Raw genomic sequence first — 25,041 nt, forward strand, 5'->3', positions numbered from 1 at the left:
GGACTGGGACAGCTGTACTTGCTAGTGCTTTGATCCTTGTAGGCTTCTAGCTGGTTGGGAGTCCTGAGCCAAAACCCACACTGAGGAGTTAGAACAGTCCAGTGACCTCGCCCATACCCAGAAGAGGCCTCACTCCTGTTTGTTCTCTGCTTTGCAAACTGCTGGACAAGCAGGGGTGACCACAGGGTTCTGTGAGATGCAGCCAGAGACAGGGAGCTGGTCCCCAGGGACAGCCAGCTTGGATGGGGGTGACAAAATGGGCTGATGAGTGTCCTTCTGTGGACATGCATGTGAGGAGGCAGAGCCTGGGTGCCAGCTGTCACCCAAGGCCAGGCTTTGAGCAAGGAGCTCTAAGCTCCTCCTGCCTGCCTTGGGCAGCTGCCTACTTTGTGTTCATCTGGGCTTGGCTCACAATGGCTCTTTTCCAGTGATTTTCAACCTTTTTTTCACTTCTAAAGGTGTGTCCTACAAGATCAAATGCTTTCTCCTTATAGCATATGTCATCTCTTGTCAGGTGTCTTTGGTCACCAGAGGCCCTGTTACTGACAGGCCCTGAGGGTAGACTGTGGCTGCAGCGATGTTTTATGGGAGGGACCATGGATGGCCCCGGTCTTCCTGTGCTGTCCTGAGGCAGGCTTGGGTTTCTTGGAGCTGCTTCCTGGATTGGAAGTCGATTCCAGAGGTGCTGGGCTGGGCCTGGAGAAGGACCTGGGATGCGGGGGACATCACTAGCCCTTCTTGGGCTCTGTGAGAAAGGCGTGCTCCAGCTGCTCCTCAGACAATGTACAGTTTGGGGTGTGGGCCTGGAGCCCCAAGGCCAGCAACTGACATTGGCCAGGGTGGCTGAACAACTGCTGAGGCCAGGCAGGCCCCCTCCCAGGGCTGACTGCCACACACCCACACCCACTGTGTTGCGCATGCATCTGCTCTCAGCGCCGGGCCCTGGGTGAATGCACACCTGACGCTGGCCTTTGAGGGGAAATTCCCCAGAAGCCATGACTGGCTGGGGGCTGGGGGGAGACTGCACATGTCTGTCTGCTTCCGCAGCCCTCGTGTGTGACGGGCTCAGTGGCCAGCTGCTCCAGATCAAAGCTGGCAGATAGTCCTGCGTGCTGCTCCTCACTCCCAGCAGGACAGCGCCCCGCCCCCACAGACATGCTTCCCACTTCCCTTCTGTAAATGCCCCTCGCCCGCCTGGACCCGGATGGCTGAGTGTCACCTCTCCCTGCAGACACTTGCTGGCTGCCCCCACACCAGCCTCTGTCCTCTTAGGAGCACCTGGGCACAGACTGGGGAGAAGGGCAGAATTCCAGGAAGGGCTGCAGTAGTCAGTGCTTTATGGACCTGGCGGAAGTAAGCAGGGTGCTCCCCAGTGTGTGTGTGGGGAAGAAGGTGGGGGACACAGAAGGGCAAGAGGCCAAAGACACAACAAGCTCCAAGGTCCAAGTGCCTGTGGGAAAACCTTGCTCAGATAAAGGCCTGGCCATGGCCCGCAGAGGCCCAGGCTGCCCTCCCCAGCTGCTGTTGACAAGCCTGCTTCCGGAAGGTGGGGACTTGCACGTTACAGATGGCATTCCCTCTCACAGCCGCGCCAGGCAGCTGGAGCTCTCAATCTTAGGGCCGATCCTGGCATGACCTCCAGTTCCCAAGGCCTCCTTTGCACACATCAGTCTGCTGCTGTTCCTCTCCTTGTGTGTGGGATGTGGTGGCGTGGGCTGTGGCCAGGAACTCCCTTGGCCCCCTTAGTGAGCCATTCCTAACCGTATTTGCTGCCTGCTTAGTGCAGAGCACCAGTCTGGGTGTTTTTTATCTTTTTTTTTTTTAATGGGAGGCGCCATAAGGGGGGTGGTAGACCCTACGTCTCACACAGTGCTGCCCAGGGGCTGCGTCAGGATATTTATCCCTCCCTGTTCTGAACTGAGAGTTGGCTGAGAGAATGTGGAGACTCAGGCTGCACCTGCTGCAGGGGAGGCCATGAAAATCCAAACCAACCTGTAGGTACAGAGTACCCCTAAAGACTCCTGGCAAGGACTGCTCCATGTTTTACATGACCAACCCTGGAGCTGAGCCACATCAAGCAGCACTGGAAAGAAGCCTGTGTGAAAGGTGTTGGGTTTGACATAAACAGGAAAGGTGAGACCCTATTCTCAGGCCTTCCCAGTTCGGGGGATGCCCATTCCCACCCAGCACCCAGAGAGTAAAGTACCAAGCACAGCAGGAAGCCCTGGCTCTCTTCACCTTTTGTGGGTGCTAACGCCCAGGTGTCCATGCTTGTACAGGACCAGACAGCCCAGCCCTCAAAAGAACCTGAGAATTCTCCTAGGACAGTCCTGTTCTAAACCGTGATGACCAGGATGAACTGATCTGTATGTGGCCCAAACAGAGAATCAAGAAAAACTTGACATATGCTGACCTACCCACCACCCTACAGCCACCCAGAATGTGTCTGAGCCCAAGGCTGGCCTCCAGCGTCTCCATCTTCTTGGCTCCACCATCCCGGCATCCCCATGGCTGGGTCAGAGAGACATGGGGAGGGCCGGGCTCCGGGGTAGCTGGAGAAACAGGAGGACTTCAGGCTGTGCCTTGCCCCTGGAGCACAGCTTCTTCCCAGTCTGTAGGAGGGTAGCCCAGCCAGAGGGGGCCGTGAGGAGAGAGCAGCAGGGGAAAGTTGGTCAGAGGCACGCAGGGGAGGTTGACCCCACCAGCCTTGAGCTCAAAGAGGGACCTTGTGTCCTGGACCATGGTGGGGTCAGTCACTCACGAGGGGGTTGCGGTCATCTTGCTGACTTTGACCCTTGAGCTTCTTCTTGAAGATAGAGATTGAAGTGGAAGGCTTATAGAAAATGCTCCAGATTTCCCCAGAGGCCCCTGGCTGATGACAATCCCTGAGGTCTCCGGAAGCAGGAACGCGATGGGATCTGTCAAACAAGAAATAATGTTTCCAAACAGATCAGGACAAAGCATGCAAAATAACCCATCACCTGTGAGACTCCTGTACCTGTGAAATGGGAAGGTCAAGGGGCACTGGGTTGGGAAGGCCCCAGTAGGCACCCTAAGGGATCCAAGGACTGTTGTGAGGTGGCCTGTGGGCAGATAAGGCCAGAGGGCAAGAGTGTAACTGGGCAGCTTCTGTCTCAGAACAACATAGAACATTCTCATGGGCAGAACTGCACAAGTTTGGTCTGAGAGATAATGAATTTTCCAATTCCTTTTTTTTTTTTTAAATAAGGAAAACTTTTCTACAAAATGTCATTATCCTGTAAGGCCACCTAGCTAAACCAGGGAAAAGCAAAACTTCCCTGCTTGAAATACAGACCCTCCCCTTTAGCTGCTGCCCATCCCTGGGCTTGGGCCTAATGTCAGAGGGGAGCTCTGCCTGCTGTGAGGTGTTGGGCCTCACGGGATGCATCCTGCTTGCTTGCTGCTGTGGGGAACACGCAGATGGGACTGTGCTCAAGGACAGTTGCACTGTGACTGGTTAGAATACAGAAAAGCCATCAGCCCTCCGTCTACATGGCTTCCACACCTGCAGATCGAGCAGCCTCAAGCGCCTTTGTACCAGATATATAAACAAACTCTCCTTACCGCTATTCCCTAACAGTCTTAGCACAGCAACTATTTACATGGCATGGACAATATTTTTGGATTTCTAAGAAATTTAAAGTATTGGGAGGATGTGCTTAGATTATTTGCAAATATTATACCATTTTCTAAAAAAAAATAATTTACTTATTTATTTTTACTTGGAAAGGCAAAAAGAGATCTTCCATCCATTGGTTCATTTCCCAAATGAGCGCACAACAGCTGGGGCTGGGCCAGGCCAAAGTCAGGGCCTGGAATTCCATTCAGTCTCCTAAGAGGGTGGTATAGATCCAAGTATATGAGCCATCATCTGCTGCCACCCACGGCGTGCAGTAACAGGAAGCCGGAATGGGAAGTGGAGATGGGACTCAAACTGAGGCCCTCTGATATGGAATGCAGGTGTACCAAATGGATTTGTACTTGTTGTGCCAAACACCTGCCCCAGCACAGTTCTATGTTTAAGGGCCTTAAGCACCTGTGGGTTCTGGTATCCACTGGATACCAATCCCTTAAGGATGCTGAGAAACAAATGTACATATAGAAGACCTGAGGGAGTGACCAATGAATTGCTTCAACCAGAAAGACTGCGAGTGTTGGGTTGGAGATGTCTGTACAAGACAGTCCCAACACCGCCCAGGGCAGCCTTCCCGGGACAGTGGAGGGACCTACGCTGAATGTTTGACACGTCCGGCAGGCGTTCAGAGGAGAACGTCAGAGGAAAGTGGTTTTCATAGAGCATCAGTGTGCAGGAAGGCCTTGAAATGGGATGAACCTGATCTGGGATCCAGAGGAAGGACCAACTAGGGCTCTAGAGAACATTTACGGGGTGCATATGGCTTAGGAAGTGAGACATCTTCCGTTGAGGTGCCTAGGTTTGATTGACATTTGCCTCTAGCTCCTGACTCCAGCACCTGTGATTGTGCACAAACATTAGAACCAACTCCTTTTTCCTGAATAACAAAATGAAGAGAGCAAACAATTTCCTCAGATTGATCAGAATCAATGTTTAAAGCTCCTTAAGTAAAGTTTTGAAAACCATGATTAAACTACAGTTAATAAAATGTTAAAGAGTTCTTTTTCCTAAGAAGGCTGTCCAATTTCTGGAAGGCAACAGGGAACATGTGTGGTATTGTCACAGGAATCTTTATCCTTGCAAAAAGATCTCTGAGTAAGAGTTCAGCACGAGCCAACACATGGAAAGTGTTGCTTTTCATGCCAGCGCTGCCCCAATCCTCCTTGTAATCAGATCTGTTGGGCTCAGGGGCAGGCACGGTGCTCAGGCAGCAGTGAGCTCTGTGCAGCTGCACATTTCACTCTACAAGGGGAGGATGGATTACTGCCTGACGCTGCCTGGGACGAAGGGTGAGCCTCCCCCTCCTCCCATACTCACTTGAACGTGACATGCAGCAGTATCTTTGCTACGATGGCAGTGACTGTGAGGATGAGGAGGGTTGCTAGGCCATATACTGTCCATCCTGAAAGCGTAAAAGACACAGTTTACTTGACCTGTTTGTGTCCCATTTTCAAATAACAATTCTAATGAAAGTTCCAGAGGACTGCTGGCAGCTTGGAGAGGGTAGGCTGGTAGGAGAGCCTCTATAGGGTTGGGGGCAGGGAGGGTAGCTAGCAAAAGGTGGTAGGGCTGGTTGATGGTCAGGCTAAAGTCCAAGCCCCAAGTTTTCTCATTTCTTCCTTGTCTTGTTCTAGAACTGCCTCTGAGGGAGAAGGGAGTGTTATGTCCAAAAGGCCATGGACTCAGAGTCGAGGGGTGCTGTGTGCTCTTCCCTACCGTTGAGCCACTGTGCAGCCACAGGCTTATGTGGACCCCCTGGGTCACAGTTTTTACCCAGGAATGGTGAGATGTGTGGCCTGTAAAATACCTCAGAAGCCAGACTACTGAAGCTGAGCAAGCAGTGGAGAACCCCAGCCCTGACCTTTCATGGCAGGGTCTCTGGCACCCTGAACCTCTAGGTCGGGTCACTATCCCCAGTCCTCCCCAATCACCACGCTCACAGAAGGACCAGGGGAGTGTGCGGCCAGGTAAGCCATCTTGATCTACAAACCACTTGTTCTCCACCCTTCTATGTGAGTTTCCTTCATAGCCCTAATCACTGTCTTTGAAGTTCTTTTCTTCTTTGCCTTTTGTCCTTTTCTCACTTTCAAGTCACGGGATTGGAGAGGCCTTGTTTTGGTTTGCTGCATGGTCTAGACTCTGGAAAAGTGCCTTCAGAATCATCTATACACCTTCTGGATGGGTGGGCTTGCTCATGCTAATGAACCTCAGGAAAATTTGCAGGCTCTGCAGAGGTCATTTCAGAGCAAGAAAACTTTGGATTTGCTGATTAACATGGACATAAAGAAGGCACGCTCGCATGCACACAGGCTGGATCTTCAGAGGTCAGAACCTTTTCCTAAGGATTAAGCCTCTAAGCTAATGAGAGGACGTTCCCTCACAGATCACAGAGCCAACACCCCAACGTGCCTCTCTGAAACACCCAAGGGCACTTCTGTTTCTGTCGTCACCAACAACGCTACCTTCAACTCTGTGGCTTCCAGCCCCCATTGATGATGCCCAGGAATTGCTACCTGGGACGGTCTGGGGTGGGTGGCTGGGGCTGGTGGTGATGACATAGAGGACTTTGGAGGACCGGGCAGCGCTGGTGTTGAGATTGGCCTGCTCTGTGATCACCTCGGCCTGGGTCTGGTTGACAGTGGGCCTGTCTTGTGGTAGTTCCTCCTTGACAGCTACAAGGTTAAAAAAAAGATAATTAGCTGGGGATGGTGGAAGGCAATAATCAAGACTCTTGACTGGGCACTGGCTAGGAAGGAAGGCCTTTCTCTCTGACTCAACACTGGATACAATTCCTTTCACTGGCCCCACCAGCTCCAAAGAACCTGTTTGGGCTTCAGCTATGGCCTTGTAGGAGGAAGTGGCTGTTAGCTTCTAATTCTGTGCCTGATGCTCTTCGTGGACACCTGGACCTGCTTCCTAGTCTCCCTGCCCTGTGTTTTACAGCTCTGCCTCTCCCTGCCCAGAAGATCCTCTTCTGTGCAGCCCAGATCCTAGCATTTCCTTCTCCCCCATGGAGCCAGGCTCTTCCTGAGCTTTGCTATCCAGACCATGAGGAGGACTCAGACCCCCCTTTCCCATCTGTTGGCAAAGAGGTGGTTTGTGTCAGGGCAGAGTGTGGAGGGTCTGAAGGAAGACAGCCAGCTCTTTGGGCCTGGCATGTAGGAAGATGGAACAAATGACCTCTTTAAGGTTTTCCAACTCTATGAATCTCAGCTCTTTCCTATGGAAACTGTTACTGGAACCACGGTGGTACATGAGTGAGATGTGTTTGGAGAAACACATTGTGAGGTAACTCGACTGTAGTGAGAACCTCATGGGGGCACTTACTCAAGCCTATGCCGTACAGCCTGCTATAACCCCAGGCTCCATGGGACAGCCTGTGGCTACTGGGCTACAGACCCATATGACCTGTCACTCTGCTGGCTACAATAGGCAACTGTGACACCTGGGAAATGTTTATGTGTCTCAATGTTTCTAAACATAGGAAAGGTGCAGGAAAAATATTTGGTGATAGGAATTCTTCTGCTCCCTTATAATCTTAAGGGATCACTGCCATATATATAGTTCATCACTGACCAAAATGTCATTATGTGGTGTCTGACTGTACTGAAATAAAAAAACTCACAGGTTTCATCTCTTTTCTGTATCATGAAACATAAACAAGCTATGAAATGGAAGATGGGAAAAGAGCTACTACCCTGGGAGAATCCACAAGTTGAGTCAGTTGCTCCTGACAGTGCTCTGCCCACCAAGCACCACCCAAGGTTTGGAGGTTGTCTTGGTGAGGAAGACCAACCCCATGCCCACAGTCCCCCTGCAGGGCCCCCAGAAGGAGGCGAGGTTGCCTTACCTTGGTATAAGACAGCGAATCCCTGGGCCTGATTGATGCGATCGGAGAAGAAATACAAGATGATGAAATCCAGAGAGATGTTGAAGGACAGAGGAGGGCGGTTCCTTCCACTGAAGCGGACCAGGACGCGGTGGGTGTAGCCGTCCAGCAGCTCCACCATGTCTGCGGAATCCCTGATGTCAAATAAGGTGAAGTTGAAGTGGATGTGGGAGGCTCCTGGGACACGGATGGTCCAGTAGCAGACCCGCCCTGTGGCATAGGTGTCGGGAAAGTCAGGAGAGTAGATCACGGAAGTCATGGCTGAGTAATTCCCACCACAGGCGCCGACACGGGCTGTGGAAGACAAAGACCCCAGGCCTCAGTCTGGGTCCCCACCACAGGGCTGGTACAACAAACACAACTCTTCCTAACAAACCTGATACCATCCAGGATGTTGTTTTTATCTGCAAAACCAGACCATCTCCTGTTTCAGGATCAATTCACATGGTGAGTCACTGAACCCCTGAACAGATGACTGGGGCGTCTTTTGTGCATGTATCCAGAGGATCTGAGAACAGCACACAGTACAGTGTGAGGCTGTACTGGAGTCGGAGAGTCTGGACCCAGGACCCAGCAGGGCCATGTGATCATGGGGCTGCACTGCACTTCCAGGCCGCCTGCTTCTCTCGGTGTCTGGGCTGGGGAGCTCAGCACTTGCTCCTGTATCACATGATGGTACGACCACAGATGGGATGAAGTGCATGAAAACCCCTGGGCCTCCCAGCAGGGAAGGCACTCCGTGAGCTCAAGCCGGAACAAGTAGTGCTTCGTGGCTGCTAGGGCACCTGCTGTTCCTCAGGGGGGCATGCTCACATGACACGGCTCACGCACGGTGTCCAAAGGGTGAAAATGAGACACGAGAGAGGACATTCTGCACAGTGGAAATGCATTAGATTCTGGTCACTCTGACCTGAAAACATCTGATTTATTTGGTCTCCCGTTATTGATCCGTAGGTTCTAGAACAGGGATAATTGCCGCTTTCTAGGTCGTGACACTATAAATGGGAAATCAAAGTCCCTGGGAGACAGCATAGGGCTGGGATTTTATAAAGCTGGCTCTGGGGAGGAAAAACCTCAATACTCAGTTGAGCTCCCAAGACAATCACTATGGCTTTAATTTCAAGCAGTTGAAGCAATTTTGACCAGTTGGGTCACACATTTTTTGTGTGAGAGCACAGGAGGAAGAAAACACTGGCACATTTATTTAATTATTTATTTATTTGTTTCTTGATTGGAAAGACAGATCAGATTTACAGAGAAGAGGAGAGACAGAGTGAAATAGCTTCCACCCTCTAGTTCATTCTATAAATGGCCGCAATGGCTAGAGCTAAGTTGATCTGAAGCCAGGAGCCAGGAGCTTCTTTCAGATCTCCCTCACGGGTGCAGAGTCGCAAAGCTTTGTGTCATCCTCTACTACTTTCCCAGGCCACACACAGGGAGCAGAATGGGAAATAGAGCAGTCAGGACATGTACTGGTGTTCACGAGGGATCCCGGAGCTTACAAGAGGAGGATTTAGCCATTAAAGCCATCATGCCAGGCCCCTTTTTGTTTGTTTTAAAAGAGGGAAGGAGAGAGAGAAATAAAGAGAGAAGCAGAGTTTCCAGCCAATGGATCACTCTTTCCAGTGCCCACAATGAACAGGTCTAGGCTGAAGCCAAAGCCGAGACCCGAGAACTCAATCCAAGTCTCCCATGTGGACAGCAGAGATCATGTAACCTGGGCTCTCTCTGTGATCCTCCAGGGTCCACGCTGGCATGAAGCTGGAGCCAAGAGCCTGGGCTAGGAAGCTAATGCAGGCCCTCTGATGTGAGATACAGCCCTCTTAACAGGTATCTTGACTGCTAGGCCAAATGTCACCTCTATCACCAGGTTTCTCGGGGCTGACTGTGAGCTACAGCCTCAGCTGAGGACTGCAGGAGCCTGCGACACAATGGATGGAGCATGCTCTGTGGAATGACCACAGCCAGGCAGAGTGCCCCCTGGAGGCACAGGTATGCGGAAGGTGGCAGGATGCCACAGGAGGGACAGGCAGGAAACATTGCCCATTTCCTGGATTCTCTTTTCAAAGGAAACATTTTAGCTCCTAGTGGAGAAGCAGCAAGCATTCTGGCTTCAAGGCCACTGGAGGCAGAGAGGCAAAAGCCTTCTGACTCCCAGGGAGGCAGCAGAAGGACCTTCTACCACCAACAGGTAAAACTTTTGAGGTTGCTGTGTCAACGTAGCGGTTCAAGCCACCACCTGCGATGCCTGGCATCCCATATGGGTGCCAGTTAGTACCAAGGCTAGTTGACTTCCAATCCAGCACTCTGCTAATAGGCTGAGGAAAGCTGTGGAAGATGGGCCTTGCATCTATGTGGGAAATCCGGATGAAGCTTCTGGTTTTTGTCTTTGGCCTGGTTCAGCCCTGGCCACTGCGGCCATCTGGAGAGTGAACCAGTAGATGCAAGATCTCTCTCTCTCTCTGTAACTTTCAGATAAGTAAATGAATACATCCTAAATAAATAAAGAAATAAATAAAAATCTGCTTGTAATGGAAGAGCAGAGGCGAAAGCCATTAGCGCCTGCCTGCCATGAGCCTTCTTGGGTCCCGATGTCTGCAAGCCCTGGAGCGGGGCAGGAGACTCCTCCAAGACCCAGTACAGACACAAAGCAGGGAGAGAGGTGTGCAGGGGGGAGGAGAAAGTCTCAGCCTTGAGGCAGCATCACGCCCTGGCCAACCCTGAGGGCAGCGCAGGGTGACCCAGGAACCTTCCCTGTCCTCTTCCCCCAACAAGAAGCACATCACCATGCAGCCATCGTGGTCTACCACTGAGTAGGTAAGCAGGCAGAAAAAGAGGCCCTCACGTGGGACCTGCTCGAAGCCAAGGGTGCAAGAGGCTCAGAGAGAGGGGCCCACTGGCACCCCAAGCTTCATACTAAGCCCAGGTAACGGGAGCCCCTCCCAGTGAGACTGTGGAGCCTGATACACAACAAGGGTAATGACAAACGACAAACCCAAACCCAGCTCAACTACTGCCAGACTGGCTCCATCTCCCCGACAGGCAGTCCAGCCCTGGCGTGAATGCCGTGATTCCCTGCCTCTCCGGTCCTTGTACACATAGTGTTCTATACCAGATTACAGCACACACATCCAAGTAAGAAAGGGAGGATGCACCGTCAGAACACAGAAACAATCCACAGGGCCAAGCCCAGGAATGACTCAGATACGGGAACTGTAGAACACAGGCAGGGCATCTAGAGGAAAACATGGGCAACGTGCTTGAATGGGTAACAAAGTTCAGCAGAAAAAAGAGTCAAATGTAAAATGCTAGAAATAAAATGATATCAGAGATGAAGAATTCCTTGGGTGGGTTCATCAGCAGGCTAGACTCAGCCAAGAAAACAAAAAACTTGAAGACAGGTCAACAGAAATTATTTAAAATGAAACACAGAGGGGGAAACAAAAGTAAAAAAGAAAAAAAAAAGGATAAACAAAATCAGCATTCAACAGCTGTGGGACAACATCAAACGGTCTAGCGTACGTGCAACTGGAATTTTGGAAAGCAATGAACACAGAAAAAAAGGGTAGAAGAAACATTGGAAGAATAACGGCTAAGAATGCTGCAAAATCAATGAAAGTAACAAACCACAGGATCTTGGTAAAAACTACACAAACAGCAAAAACCAACACATAAGCACACTGTGTATCATGACAGATGCATTTGGTTCTCATCACTCCCATGGCCTTGGTGACTTTGGAAGCACTTCAGGGTCGTGGAGGCGGGAATCAGTCTTTCGTATTAACAAGGCCGGGGTGCTGCAGGGCACAAAGCAGGCCTCAGGAAGCCCAGTTTCTCCCTCTGACCCTCCTGCCTTCTCTCCTCCTGGCCCCTTTCCTCCTCCAGGCAGGCCATGGAAGCTAGAATTTCTTTTCTCCAAGGCAAAAATAAAAATATAAGTCTTCCCTTGCCTTTCCGGCCTCAGAGGTGTCTTTAAAGAGATGCTCTGACCTACTCTGGCCAACAGCAGAGCGTTTATGTACCCCATGGCAGGTGGGGTCCTGCCCTCTATCTGGGAGGAGGGAATGCTGCAGAGGAGCTAAGACGATTCTGGACAGACAGGCCATGTTGGGTTTCTTCACCCAGCCTGAAAGCATTACAGCTACTCATTTTGTCCAATTCCATTTTTATGTAGTTCTTCAGGCCTTAACCAAGTTTACGCAGGGAATCTATGATTCATAGAGAACTACTGGGTGGCTGAATGTGCGGAGGCTCATAGCAAGGGGAATAAGAGCCTGTCCATGCATGAGTGGGTGGTCCATCACAGCTGCATGGGGACAGAAGCACCTGTGCTTGGGTCCTTCCAGATGTCACCCTATTTGTCCCTCCATCTGACTGTTCATTCACATCCTTTACAATAAACCAGTAAGAGCCCTAGTGGGATGGCTGAATTAGCTAATCCTTTGCCACCCATATGGGTGCCGGCTCATGTCCTGGCTACTCCACTTTCCATCCAGCTCCTGGCTTGTGGCCTGGGAAAAAAGTGGAGGATGGTCCAAGGCTTTGGGATCCTGCACCCACATGGGAGACCTGGAAGAAGCTCCTGGTTTTGGACTGGCTCAGCTCCAGCCATTGCAGCCACTTGGGGAGAAGATCTTTCTCTCTGTAAAATCTGCCTTTCCAATAAAAATATTAAAAAGAAAAATAAGTAAGTGTAAATGCAGTGTTTCCTTGAAATCTGTGAATGACCTAAGAAAACTAATTGAACCTCAGCAAGGCAGCCAATAGGACTGGCTGGTCAGAAGGTCCAGAACCCTGACTGGTGACCGGCATGTGAAGTATGGGGGAAACCTGGTGAGTCTCATCCCTCAACCAGCGAGAGCTGACAAAACCTCCAGGTGGAGAATGTTAGAACTGAATTGAGGGGCAGGTTAAGATGCTGCTTGGAACACCTGTATTTTTAGATTTTTTTAACTTCATATGAAAATCAGAGTCACAGAGAAAGGAAGAAAAAAAAAAAAAACGAGATCTTTTATCCACTGGTTCACTCCCCAAATGGCTGTGAAGGCCAGAGTTGAACTGATCTGAAGTCAGGAGTCAGGAGTCTCCTCCAGGTCTCCCACATGGGTGTGTAGAGGCCTAAGGACTTGAGCCCTCCTCCATTGCTTTTCCAGGCCATAAGCAGGAAGCTGGATTAGAAGTGGAGCAGCTGGGCCCGGCGTGGTGGCCTAGCAGCTAGAGTTCTCACCTTGGACACACCACGATCTCATATGGGTGCCGCTTCCCAGTTAATTCAGTGACACTAAGACACGGGAGATCTCCTAGAACCACCTCTACAGGAGGTTCAGTGCTGTTAGATACATGCACAGTACCAAAGTTGACGACTGCTGCACTGCCAACTAGAAATTGACTTCTTTTCATTTGACATCTCTAGTGAAGGCACTATGCTAAAGCAAAAATCATTTTATCCGCTATGCAGCAAATGTCCAATGAAAAGGTACTAAATTTGGGTCTGGCATGGTAGCCTAGTGGCTAAAGTCCTTGTCTTGTATGCATTGGGATCCCATATGGGCAATGGTTCCTGTTCTGGCTGCTCTATTTCCATCTAGCGCCCTGCTTGTGGCCTGGGAAAGCAATTGAGGACAGCCCAAAGTCTTGGGACCCTGCACCTGCGTGGGAGACCTGGAAGATTTTTCTGATCGGATTTTTCGGATCGGCTCAGCTATGGCCATTGTGGCCACTTGGCCACTTGGGGTGGGGGTTGGAGCAAACCAGCAGATAGAAGACCTTTCTCTCTATTTCCCCTTCTCTACGTAAATCTGCCTTTCCAATAAAAATAAATGAATCTTAAAAAAAAAAGAAAAAAACCTCAAAGTATGCTAAATGAGGCAAAGATGCTCATCGTTGGTTTGTCTATTCTGGACACTTCGTATAGAGGGAATCGTGATATATGGGTCTGTTTCTGTGTGGTGCTCACTTGGCACACTTTCAGTGCTCACCCAGGGTGTCACATGCAGCAACACTGACTTTCCTTGGCTGAGGAATATTCCATCACATGGATGGACCATATTTTTGTTCATCTATTCATCAGTGATAGACTTGCTGTCATTGTTTCAGTTATGCTGCCATAAATATCCATGCAGTTTTTGCCATGGACATCCTGTTTTGGAGTTTCCTAGATACGCCTAGGAAGGGAACCGCTGGGTTGTAAGGTACGCCCTGTCTCACCCGTGAGGGAACTGCACATTGTTTTCCACCGCTCTGGCTTCATTGTACCTTCCCACCAGCAGTGGAAAAGGTTCCAGTGTCTCTATTTCCCTGCCAAAGCTGATTTTCCATTTTATAATTAACACCACATTCTACTTAAAATTGAGAAACAGGGAGCAAACCCATACACCCTGCTCCTGTTTCCTCTCAAGCGCCATGGCTTCCTGGCAGTGTGATCCCAGCAAGTGCTTCTTCTCCCCACAAGTCCTTGGGCTCTCCGTTGTAGATTAAGGGTCACCCTCTTAAAGCCAATCACAGCTAGGGGCCAGAAGGCCCCCCGGTGAGGGTTTCTTTAGAAAGCTTCAATATATACACAAGGTACTCAAGAACCCTGTAAGTCCTTCCTTTGTTTACTTAAATGTAGAGCAACCATTTTGTAACCCAGCAAACAAACTCTTCCAGATGAAGTTGGTGGCAAGGCAGAGAACTCTGTAATGATGAATCCTGGAGTGAAAGGCTAACGAAACATCAAGTGCAGGATCACTTGCCAACTAAACAAGAGTCAAGGTTCAGCTTTTAGCCACAACAGGAAGAGCACGTTGAACATTTGTCTTGACGTCCTTGTCCTATTTGAATAGGAAAGGACTGGTAACTTCCATGCTAGGTAAGAGCGGGCTGTAAATCTGATGACTGGTATCCTTAAAACACACACACACACACACACACTCACGGAAGGTGGCATGTGAAGCAGAAGGCAGACACTGGGCTGCAGTCACAAAGCCCACAGATGCCAAGGACTGACAGCAAGCACCACATGCCAGAAAAGTTTCCCTGTAATCTTGAGGGAGTGTGGACTTGTTGATGTCTTAATTTGGATTCCTAGCTGCCATAACTGTGAGAGAACACATTTCTATACTGTTAAGCCACTCAGGCTGTGTATTATTTGTGATTATTGGTTGTGGATTTTTGGTTCTGGGAAACCAATATAGTTGACTTTTTTTTTGCTCAAAATGGAGCCACTCTGCCTGGTGTTAGGAGTGTTTTCTCTAACCCCAGGTATGTATATATCTCACAGACAGTACAGTATCTCTACCCATTTCTTTCTCTTGCCTCACTGGTGACTATCTGCTTTCCATCATCTTACACTCTGGTGTTGGATTGCTGCTATGCCTCTCGCCGAGTCTCTGCTTCAGCTAGAGTGGATGTAGGGAGATGACTGTGAGGGGCCGGGGTGCTGACTGGTTAGGACATGGTGTGGGGAGGCCAAGGCGCCAGAGACACACCCCAATCAGAACACATCCATGGGGTGGCCATTTGGCATGGCGGCTAAATGCGGGCATTTGGGATGCCCGCATCTCACTGAGACATGCTTGCATTCGAGTCTTGGCACCACTTCCAAGTCCAGCCTCCTGTGAATGTGTAGGCAACAGGTGATGGCCTGAATTGCTGGGTTCCTACCAACCATGGAAATTCCTGGCTTTTGAGGATATTTGAGAAAGCTTTCTCTATATTTCAAATAAGTTAAAAAAAAAAAAAAAGGAAGCAAATGATGAAAAAGGAGAAGAAAAAACAAGAAACAAGAACAAAATCACATCCTGTCCTCAGCCCCTAGTTAGCATCTCCTAAGTGTGGCAGGTCAGAGAGCAGGTGTAAACTCAATGCCAGGCATGCTCTCTTCTCAGATGCTTCACAAAAAGTGAGTCCCAAACGCAAAAAAGGGCATAGGAAATCTATTAGAAAGAGAAGCTACAAGATGATGCCAATATTTTAATATTTCTTTGTGAAATTGGAAGAGTGAACTTTTCTGGTCTGATCAAGCATCTCACTCTGGCAAACACTTGGCAGAGTGGGAGTTTACCACTTGTCAATCAACTGTGCTCCCTTCTGGAGGGCAGGGGCAGAGTGTGTTCTGTGCTGCAGTCCCAGGATCTGGCATATGCTTGGCTCACAGGAGGAGGTGCAGGACTGCCATGTGAGTGAGTGAGTCAGTGAATGAATGAATGAAAGAAAGGGAGACAGGGTAGGCAGGCTTGTCACAATCATCCAAGGGCGCTGATCCTTGGGCATGGGGAATACTCACTGTCGAAGAGGATGACCCTGCCGTCGCCACCACAGGGCTGGGTGTGATCCCCGAAGCAGACGCTGTTGCATTCAGTGCTGACTGCCTCCCCATACTTCCAGTAGTCGGGATTGTTTCCACAGAAGCAAGCGTAGCCCGACTCCATCCCGGCAAACTGCCACAGCAGAGAAGCAGCACGTGAAAAACAGCACCTTAGGTGTCAGATGGCCTGCCAGAGCCTGGCGAGATCAGGCCCTGGCAACCAGCTTCCTCTTCCCCAGTCCCTCCTTCCCGGGACCTCCCTCCAGTCTGCCTCCCAGGCTGCCCAGTGGCTCCCTGTTGCTCTGTTGGTGAGAATGCCTTCTTAATGTTTATGCTTCCGCTGTATTTTCATTACTTTTAAGGTACAGAAGATCCCAGAAACATAAAACATCAATAATTGCCTATTATTTTATTGACCATTTTACTATGTGCCAGGTAGTAAGTGCTGAACAGTTGATCCTCACAGAAAACTCATTAAAGGACTCTTAATTGTCATCTCATTTTTTTAAATGACCCTACTTTCAACATCGGCATGGGTTGCTATAACGACCAGTGCAATCAGCACACAGGACAGTTGCGTGGCCCCAGTGACCTCCCCATGCTACTGTTGTACAGCTACAGCCACTATCCCTGCCAACCATGGGCCAGTTGAGCATGGTATCACTCAGGGGCATCCAAATGGGTGTGTGCTCTCTCTCTCTTTTTTTTATTGCAATATATAGTATGGATGTATCACAATTTATTCATCCATTATGTTGGCTCCAAAAATTCATCATTTAGCAACATAACTGTAGGGGTTGGAATTGTGGCACAAAGGGTTAAGCTTCCGCCTGCGATGCTGGTAGCACATTTAAGCACAATCAAATCCTGAATGCACCATTTCTGATCCAGCACCCTGCGAACGCATCTGGGAAAGCAGTAGATGATGACCCAACCACTTGGGCCCCTGCTACCCACATGGGAGCATCAGATGAAGCTCTGGCCTAGCCCTAGTCACTGCAGCCATTCGGGAAGTGAATCAGTAAACCAGGAAACAGAAGATTCCTCTGTCTCTCCCTTTCTCTCTGTAAAAAAAAAAGCAAATCTTCAGGACCCTGTATAATGGCTCAATCGGCTAAACCTTTGCCTCACAAGTGCCAGGATCCCATATGAGTGCCAGTTTGTGCACTGGCTGCTCCACTTCCCATCCAGCTCCCTTGCTTGTGGCCTGGAAAAGCAGTTGAGGATGACCTAAAGCCCTGGGACCCCGCATCTGTGTGGGAGACCCAGAAGCAGTTTCTAGTTGCTAGCTTTGGATTGCCTCAGCTCTGGCTACTGCAGCCATTTGGGGAATGAGCCAGCAGACAGAAGATCTTTCTCTCCGTTTCTCCTTCTTTCTATAAATCAGCTTTTCAAATGAAAATGAATGAATCTTAAAACAAAACAAAACAAAAATTAAAAAAAAAAAGGGGGGCCCAACGCGATGGCCTAGCAGCTCAAGTCTTTACCTTGAACACACCAGGATTCCATATGAGTGCCAGTTCTAATTCTGGTGGCCCCACTTCCCATCCAGCTCCCTGCTTGTGGCCTGGGAAAGCAGCTGAGGATGGCCCAAAGTCTTGGGACACTGCGCCCGCAGGGGAGACCTGGAAGAAGCTCTAGGCTTCAGATTGGCTCAGCAACAGCTGCTGCAGCAGCTTGGGGAGTGAACCATGGGATGGAAGATCTTTCTCTCTCTCCTCCACTCTGAATATCCGCCTTTCCAGTTAAAAAATAAATCTTTTAAAAAAATAACCCTACAGGATTGTTGCAAGCATTTGTATACAGATTTCTGTGTGGATACAGGTTTCATTTCTCTAGGGTAATAATTAAGAATGTCACTACTGCCTCATTTGAAATGGGTGTGTTTATAAGAAATTGCCAAATACCTCCGTAACGACTGTACCATTTTACATTTGCAATAAAAATTATGTAGTCCTATCACTCTATATTTTTTGCTTTTTTAAAAAATATTTATTTAAGAGTGTTACAGAGAGACACTCTAAGAGAGATCATCTACCTGCTGGTTCAATCTCCACGTTGGAGAAGGACCGGAAGTGGGGCAGGCAGGACTCAAACCAGTGCTTGCTTGGATATGGGTGTTCGATCTCACGGATCCAAGGATGAGGAAATCCTTCCAATGTCCATTGCCTGACATAGTTGACCTTAGGGTCTCGATTCACCCATATTTTTGCTGTCGTCGTTTGGCTGGGGTAGTTGTCCAATTTGCTCTGTTCTGCTTCCTTTGCTATTGTACCAGATGTCCTCTGAAGGTTCCAATAAACTGCCATATCCTCCATGTGCATCAAGGTCTGCTGCCCACTGTTCTGTCTTTTCCACTGAGGAGGACCAGTTCTCATATGCAGGCCCAAGGATTGGGGTTGCCCCACCCCAGTCAGATATACAGAGAGGAAGATCTTCCATTCAATGATTCACTCCCCAAGTGACTGCAACAGCCAGTGCTGTGCTGATCTGAAGCCAGGAGCCAGGAACTTCCTTCAGGTCTCGCATGCGGGTGCAGGATCCCAAGTCTTTGGACCATCATTGACTACTTTCCCAAGCTACAAGCAGGGAGCTGGATGGGAAGCGGGGCTGCTGGGATTAGAACTGGTGCCCATATGGGATCCTGGCATGTTCAAGGTGAGGACTTGAGCTGCTAGGCCACCACGTTGGACCCTCAATATATTCTTATATACACCTAATCTCTTAGTAATCAATCAATCACGGCATCATACTGAGCCAACTGCCTTATTCAAGCACAAACCTCACACAGAATCTGAACCCCGGCAGGCTGTCCATCCTTGTTTGTGCCCATTTAATGGGCTTTTAAGGTTGAATAATTAAGGAAGGCAAGGCAAGATGGAAGAAAAAAGGGGAGGGGGGGATCCCCAGCGCCTATAAAACTGTACTACATAATATAATGTAAGCAACAATAAATAAAAAAAAAAAAAAAAAAAAAAGAAAAAAGGGGAGGGAAGAAGAAAGGATCTTTTTTTCTCCTTCTTCTGATACAAAAATATACTGAATCTTAATGGCCACAGAATGGATTTCAGATAAAGGAAAGGAAAGCACAGGAAGTAAATCACTCTGTGGAACCACAAGTGTCCTGCTCATGATAGACAAGTGCCCCAGGGAACACAGGGCTCTGTCAGAGATGGTATGGAGAGGCAGACCATGGGACTGCTCCTCCCCTTTCCGGCATCATCTATAAACAATACAGCTCATACTTCCAAATCCTCCAACTTTTCCTTGGCTGAAAAGTAGAGCTGGTGGCTTGATAGGTCACTGTTGCTGTTGTTTTCAAATTTACACATATTTTTAAGCTATCTCGGCAAAACGAAATTACACTTTTGTCTTTCTCAATAGTTACATGGGTCATTACCTTGAACCTCTGACTCCGACAAAAACTGATGCAAGTTTGGATGGTAAGTTTGTTGGACGTTTTACTGGTGCCAGTCAGAGGAGGTGGGTTTCCATGATCCTTGTAGCAGCCAAGGTTTCCAGGCACTGGAGGGGGAAAAAAACAACAGAAGAATTTCACAACATCTACCTGTGAAACACCAAGAAAGAAAAGTGATTTGTGCCAGATGCTTCCATCCCAGCCAAGATTCCCACTCCTAAGTATCAATAAACAGCAAGCTTTAAACACAGAAGCCTTGGGCCCAGTGTGGCAGCCTAGTGGCTAAAGTCCTTGCTTTGCAAGTGCCAGGATCCCATATGGGCACCAGTTCAAGTCTTGGCTGCTCCACTTCCCTTCCAGCTCCCTGATTGTGGCCTGGGACACCAGTAGAGGATGACCCAAAGCCATGTAATTCTGCACCCACTTGCGAAACCCAGAAGAAGCTCCTGGCTCCTGATCAGCTTGCTCCAGCCATTGTGGAAACTCGGGGAATGAACTCAGTGGATGCAGGATCCGTTTCTCCTCTCTGTAAATCTGACTTTCCAATAAAGACAAATAAGGAATGAACTCAGTGGATGCAGGATCCGTTTCTCCTCTCTGTAAATCTGACTTTCCAATAAAGACAAATAAGCCTTTAAAAGAAACTATGCCTTAGAGTCACTGGAGGGCAAAAGACCACCCCTGGAAGCCTATCGCCCCATACCTTGCACCTCAAAAGGCACCAAAAATGGATTCTTCAGGCTTTTCCAGTGACTGTTACTACTGGAACAAATAAACAGAAATCCACTGGCTGGCAACAACAAAAATGGACTTTCTGTTCAGAAGTACTCAGTGGGTTTTACGGGGCTAAAATCAAGCAGCCAGCAAAGCTAAGTTCTTCCAGGGGACTCAAGGGAAGGAGGATCTGCTCCTGGTCTTTTCTAAGTCCTAGATGCTGCCTGTGTGCCTTCGCTGGTGCTCGCACAGTTCCATCCCATCTCCATCATCACTTCTCCTACTCCCCTTTTATTTCCTTTGCCCTATCGCCTCCTCTGAGATCCCCTGCCTCTATGTTACGAGGACCCTGTGATTACACTGGAATCATGTGGGCAATCCAAGACAGCCCCCACTTTAGAACTCTAAGCTTGATCAGATCTGCAAAGGTGTTGCAGATGTTGTCTAAGGTGGTATGTTCACAGATTCGGGGCACTGTAATGTAGAGAACTTCTGCAGGATCATTCTTTGTGTGCTTAATTCAGTGAGCTTAGCTAGTGCGTCACAATCAGACATACAGTTTGGCTTAGTAGAGGAAACTTTGAAAATGAAGGAACCTAAATATATCTATCACCTGTGTCACAGGCGAGTGGAGTATCTTCTGTTCCAAGCTGGGTAACTTACGTTGGCATCTGTAATGGGGGTACACCTGAGAGTCTGCGTTAACTCTAGGTGGTCGATGTCATGCTTCCCAACTGGCTTGTTTGGGGGGGAAACTCATGTAGCTGGTACTAGGAATGAATTGTATAAATACAAAAGAAGAAAGCTTCCTCCTGCCCCTCATACCAGTCACCTGCCCCCCACTCTTGAAATTCATATGTTGAAGACCCAAATCCCCAGTACGATGGTATCTGGAGGCTGAGCCTTTGGGAGGTAATTAGGTTTAGGTGAGCTATTGTGTGTTGGGGCTCACAATGGAATCAGCACTTTAGACAAGCAGGAAGAGCACTATATCACCCTCTGCAAGGACATAGCAAGAAGGTGGTCACCGACAAATCAGGAGAAGGGGCTCCACCAGCACCTTGAACTTGGACATCCCAGGTGCTAGAACTGTGGTAATGAGTGCTTATTACTTAAGCCACTGGTCTATGGTATTTTGTTGTGACCCTTGCTCAAGCCCACGACAGATCCCTACCTCTTGGTACTGATGCCCTTGTATAATCCCCTTCAGTGTGGGCTAAACCGGTGACTTGCTTTTGACTTTGGGAATCTGGCGAAGCTGCTAGGAAATCACTACAGCGTCTAACTTACCAAGAACTGTGACTTTATCTTGCTAGCTGACTCTTCCTACTGCCTCCTCTGCTTAGATACTTCCTGGTTTTCATTTTCTTGCTTTTTTTTTTTTTAAAGATAGATTTATTTTTATTTGAAACATAGATTTTTACAGAGAGGAGAGGCAGAGAAAGAGGTCTTGTACCTACTGGTTCACATCCTAAAAGACTATAACAGACTAAGCTGAGCCAATCCAAAGCCAGGAGCTTCTTTCTGGATTTTCCAAGCACGTACAGGGTCCCAAGGCTTTGGGCCATCCTCTGTTCCCTTCCTAGGTCATCAGCATGGAGCTGGATGGGAAGTGGAGCAGCCAGGATACAAACCAGCACCCATATAGGATGCTGGTGCTAGATGGTGGAGGATTAGCCTGTTACGCCACTGTGCTGGCCCCAGCTTGGTTACTTCTACACACAAGGTGACACATCAGAGGCTGTGTATCAAGGACTTAAGAGTGGCTCTTTGCCACCTATTGGACTTTCAGCCCAATAATCCATAAAGAGCTGAACTCTGCCAACAACTAGGTAAGCTTGGATATGGTTCTTGCCCTAGTCCAGTCATCAGATGAGACCCGGGCCTTGGTCAACACCTTGATTGTAGTTTTGTGAGACACTCTGAATTGAGAATATAGTTAAACCACATCATATTCAGATTCTTGGACTCTCAGATTGAGGGAAACAATAAATGTGTGTTGTTTTAAGCCACAAAGTTTTAGAATAAATTGTTATAAAGTAATAGGTAATGGCTACATTTGTATAAAAAACACTACATACATGCTCACTGAATGAAGGAATGAATGCACTGTGGGCCATGGACAAACCAGTCTCTCTGAACTTTGGTTTTTTTCATCTGCATTGTTAATTTCTGCGTCATCCACCATGGGGGAAAGTCTTTTCCCTTTCTGTTTAGCGGTTCATAATTTATAGAAAAGACGACATAGCAAGACAGAAGACATAATGAGACACAAATGATAGTTAATCCTAGAAACACTTCTAGGTCAGCTGGCAGGTATTACCCAATTCCAAAGTGACTGCCATACAGACTCCTAGATTGCATTTTCCCTTGATGTTTAAGACTGGAAAGTAGCCTTGCCCAGTTTAAGAAGCTTAATCTCCATACTGGTCTTTTGAACATAAAAAAATATATACATACGTGTTGTGAATCATACACACACATTCACAGACCTTAAATTTCTTCCATCCTTTAACCAGATCTTTTTAAATCGGCAGGAAGTACTGCTAACCCCAAGACTCACCCCCACGCCAAGTGGTTACCCTTCTCCCTTGCGTCACACATGGCTCAAATATAACAAATGTGGCTCACCACACAAACGTACAAACGCATCTTTCAGAAACAAACCACATCTCTATAGTAGCAAATGTAAACACTAGCACTCTATGCAGTAGGAGTCCCAGTGTTCAGTAGGATTCTGGCTTGGGAATTTTTGGGCTTTGGGGTCTAAACAACTGCAGTGAGTTTAGCATCTCTAGGGAGAGACAAATGATATCAGCCGAGTGTGTCAAAAAGGTTTTCACATACAGAAAATTTAATCATGTATTTAAAAGTTCTTCATTTTTAAAGATTCATTTATGTATTTTCAAAGTAGGAGCTACAGAGATAGAGGGAGAGACAGATCTTCCATTTGCTGGCTCACTCCCCAAATGGACACAAAACAGCCTGTTTGGGCCAGGCTGACGCTAGGAGCTGGGAACATCATCCAGGTCTCCTGTTTGGATGACCGGAGACAAAATACTCGGACCAGCTTGCGCTGCTTTTCCAAGTCATTAGCAGAGAACTAGATCAGAAGTGGAGTAGTGGGCCTGGTGTTGTGGCCTAGCGGCTAAAACCCTTGCCTTAAACATGCTAGGATCCCATATGGGCATGGGTTCTAATCCCGGCAGCTGCACTTTCCATCCTTTCCCCTGTCTCCAAGCCAATTACTAATTCTATCTCCTAAAATCATACATCCATCTGCTCCTGCCTCTCCTACATGGCCACTTCCCCAGTTTAGGACACCATCTCCTCCCATTCAGACCACTTCACTGAACTCATGTTTCCAAACTTACTGTTCTCCACTGTAGTTACTGCACTGCAATCAGACTCACCTTTATTCCTGGAAGTGCGGAGGCCCTTCCTCAAACCCTCAAATCTCTGTGACTGCTCCCTGGATACAGCACAAACATTCTCATGAGGTACACAGGGCCCTGCCCGTCTGTGCTGCTCTTATTTCCTTCTTCCCCCCACCTCCCTCTCTCTTGGCTCACATTCTGTGCAAGGGCCACACTATAGCACATTCCCAACTGGGGTTCCTAACTGCACTTCATTCTCTGGCCTCTGGAGTTTTGCACAGCAAGAAGGCAGCCATGTGCCAGCCAGGAAGAAGACCCCCGTGGGGAACTGAACCCGCTGATACCCTGCCATTGGAATTCCCAGCTTGCAGAACTGTGCGAGATAAACACCTGGTGTTGGACACACTAGTCCAACACAACACCAGGTGGTACTTTGTTTTGGCAGTCCAAGTTGACCAAGACAGTGAAGCAGACAAACAAGTCAGACACAAAAAAGCACTGAGTGAACCAGTCTGAGGTCATCTTGGTAAAGTACCTTTGATGACCTCAGGCCACCAAGAAAATCTAGAAGTAGACTGAATATGTTGGATTTGTTTACAAAATGCTCACTTTGGAATGCTTCATAAAAAATGGATTAAGTTCTGAACTTAACTTCTGTGGAAAGCTGTTATGCAAAATGAGATTGAACCAGGAGGGAGTCTGCCGAGCAGTGACCAGCTAGCTGCAGGCAGGCACTGTGCAGAATGGCGCTGCTTTTCATGTGTATTCTGTTCTGCTCCTTTATCACTGCCCAAGAAGCACCTTCACCCACCTGTGGGCACCAGGACGCAGCTGCTGGCTCACGCCATGCCTGTTTTGGTCCAGGGTCTCAGAGAGTATCCACTGACCACTGGCCGTGTCTGCAGGCTTCTTCGTCTGCTACTCTGAGGCTTGCCACAAAACCATGGGGTTTGGGGACTGACACTGTAATATAGCTGGCAAGGCTGCCATGTGCAATGCCAGTATCCCATATCTCAGTGCTGTTCTGCTTTCTAATCCAGCTTCCTGCTAATGTGCCTGGGAAGGCAGCAGCAGAAGGACCAACTTACTCGGGTTCCTGCCATCCAGATGGAATTTCTGGGTCCTCATTTCAGTCTGGCTCAGCCCAGACTTATGTGGATATTTAGACAGTGAAAAAGTGGATGAAAGATCTCTGCCCCCATTTTTAAACAAATTAATTTTTTTTAAATTGCAAGTTTATTAGAATTATATGAAAAATGATAACAAGCAGTTCCTAAAACAGGAAAAAGGCTTGATGCTCTCTGCTTCCTGCCAACCACATAAAAGGAGCTGTTTTTTGTTCACTTGCTTCCCAATCTGAAGGACACAGATGTCCGTAGTGTGTCTAGGAGCAGCTGTGTGTGTTTAGCATTTTGCAGTGAGACAAACCCCAGGGTAAATTCTGGTCCTTCCACCATAGCCTCTCTAAGCTCAATTTCATCAGTTGAGAAGGGGGAACAATAAGGACCTCAAGAGATTCTGGTGAGAAATCAAATGAGCTAATGTGAATACAGTAAATATCAAAGCCTGGCAGGATACTATGCGCTGAATAAAGAGTGCCTTTTGTCTTACATATAATGCAGCTTTCCTATTCTCCTAAGAACAATTTGCTGAGTAATAAAAAAAAAAATAAATCAGCATTGGTTTATAAAAGATCAAATC

General features: G+C 48.3%; 1 protein-coding gene across 2 annotated transcripts in view; it reads right to left on the bottom strand.

Annotated features, from left to right (window-relative positions):
* Positions 1 to 383: 383 nt before the first annotated feature.
* KREMEN1 (kringle containing transmembrane protein 1) overlaps positions 384 to 25,041 on the bottom strand; it is a 60,451-nt gene continuing 35,793 nt past the window's right edge. The window contains exons 4-9 of one of the 2 annotated variants that reach the window (XM_041003818.1): positions 19,232 to 19,356; positions 15,811 to 15,964; positions 7,506 to 7,838; positions 6,118 to 6,327; positions 4,973 to 5,057; positions 384 to 2,918 (exon numbers count right to left, since the gene is read on the bottom strand). In XM_041003818.1, coding sequence (XP_040859752.1) covers positions 2,750 to 2,918; positions 4,973 to 5,057; positions 6,118 to 6,327; positions 7,506 to 7,838; positions 15,811 to 15,964; positions 19,232 to 19,356 — 1,076 coding nt within the window. In that variant the 3' untranslated portion in view covers positions 384 to 2,749. The remainder of the gene's footprint in view (positions 2,919 to 4,972; positions 5,058 to 6,117; positions 6,328 to 7,505; positions 7,839 to 15,810; positions 15,965 to 19,231; positions 19,357 to 25,041) is intronic. The other variant, XM_041003819.1, reaches the window with a different exon arrangement.

The sequence above is a fragment of the Ochotona curzoniae genome, unplaced genomic scaffold, assembly GCF_017591425.1.
Source record: "Ochotona curzoniae isolate NIBS_2020 unplaced genomic scaffold, NIBS_Ocur_1.0 scaffold_274, whole genome shotgun sequence".
Classification (NCBI taxonomy): Eukaryota; Metazoa; Chordata; class Mammalia; order Lagomorpha; family Ochotonidae; genus Ochotona; species Ochotona curzoniae.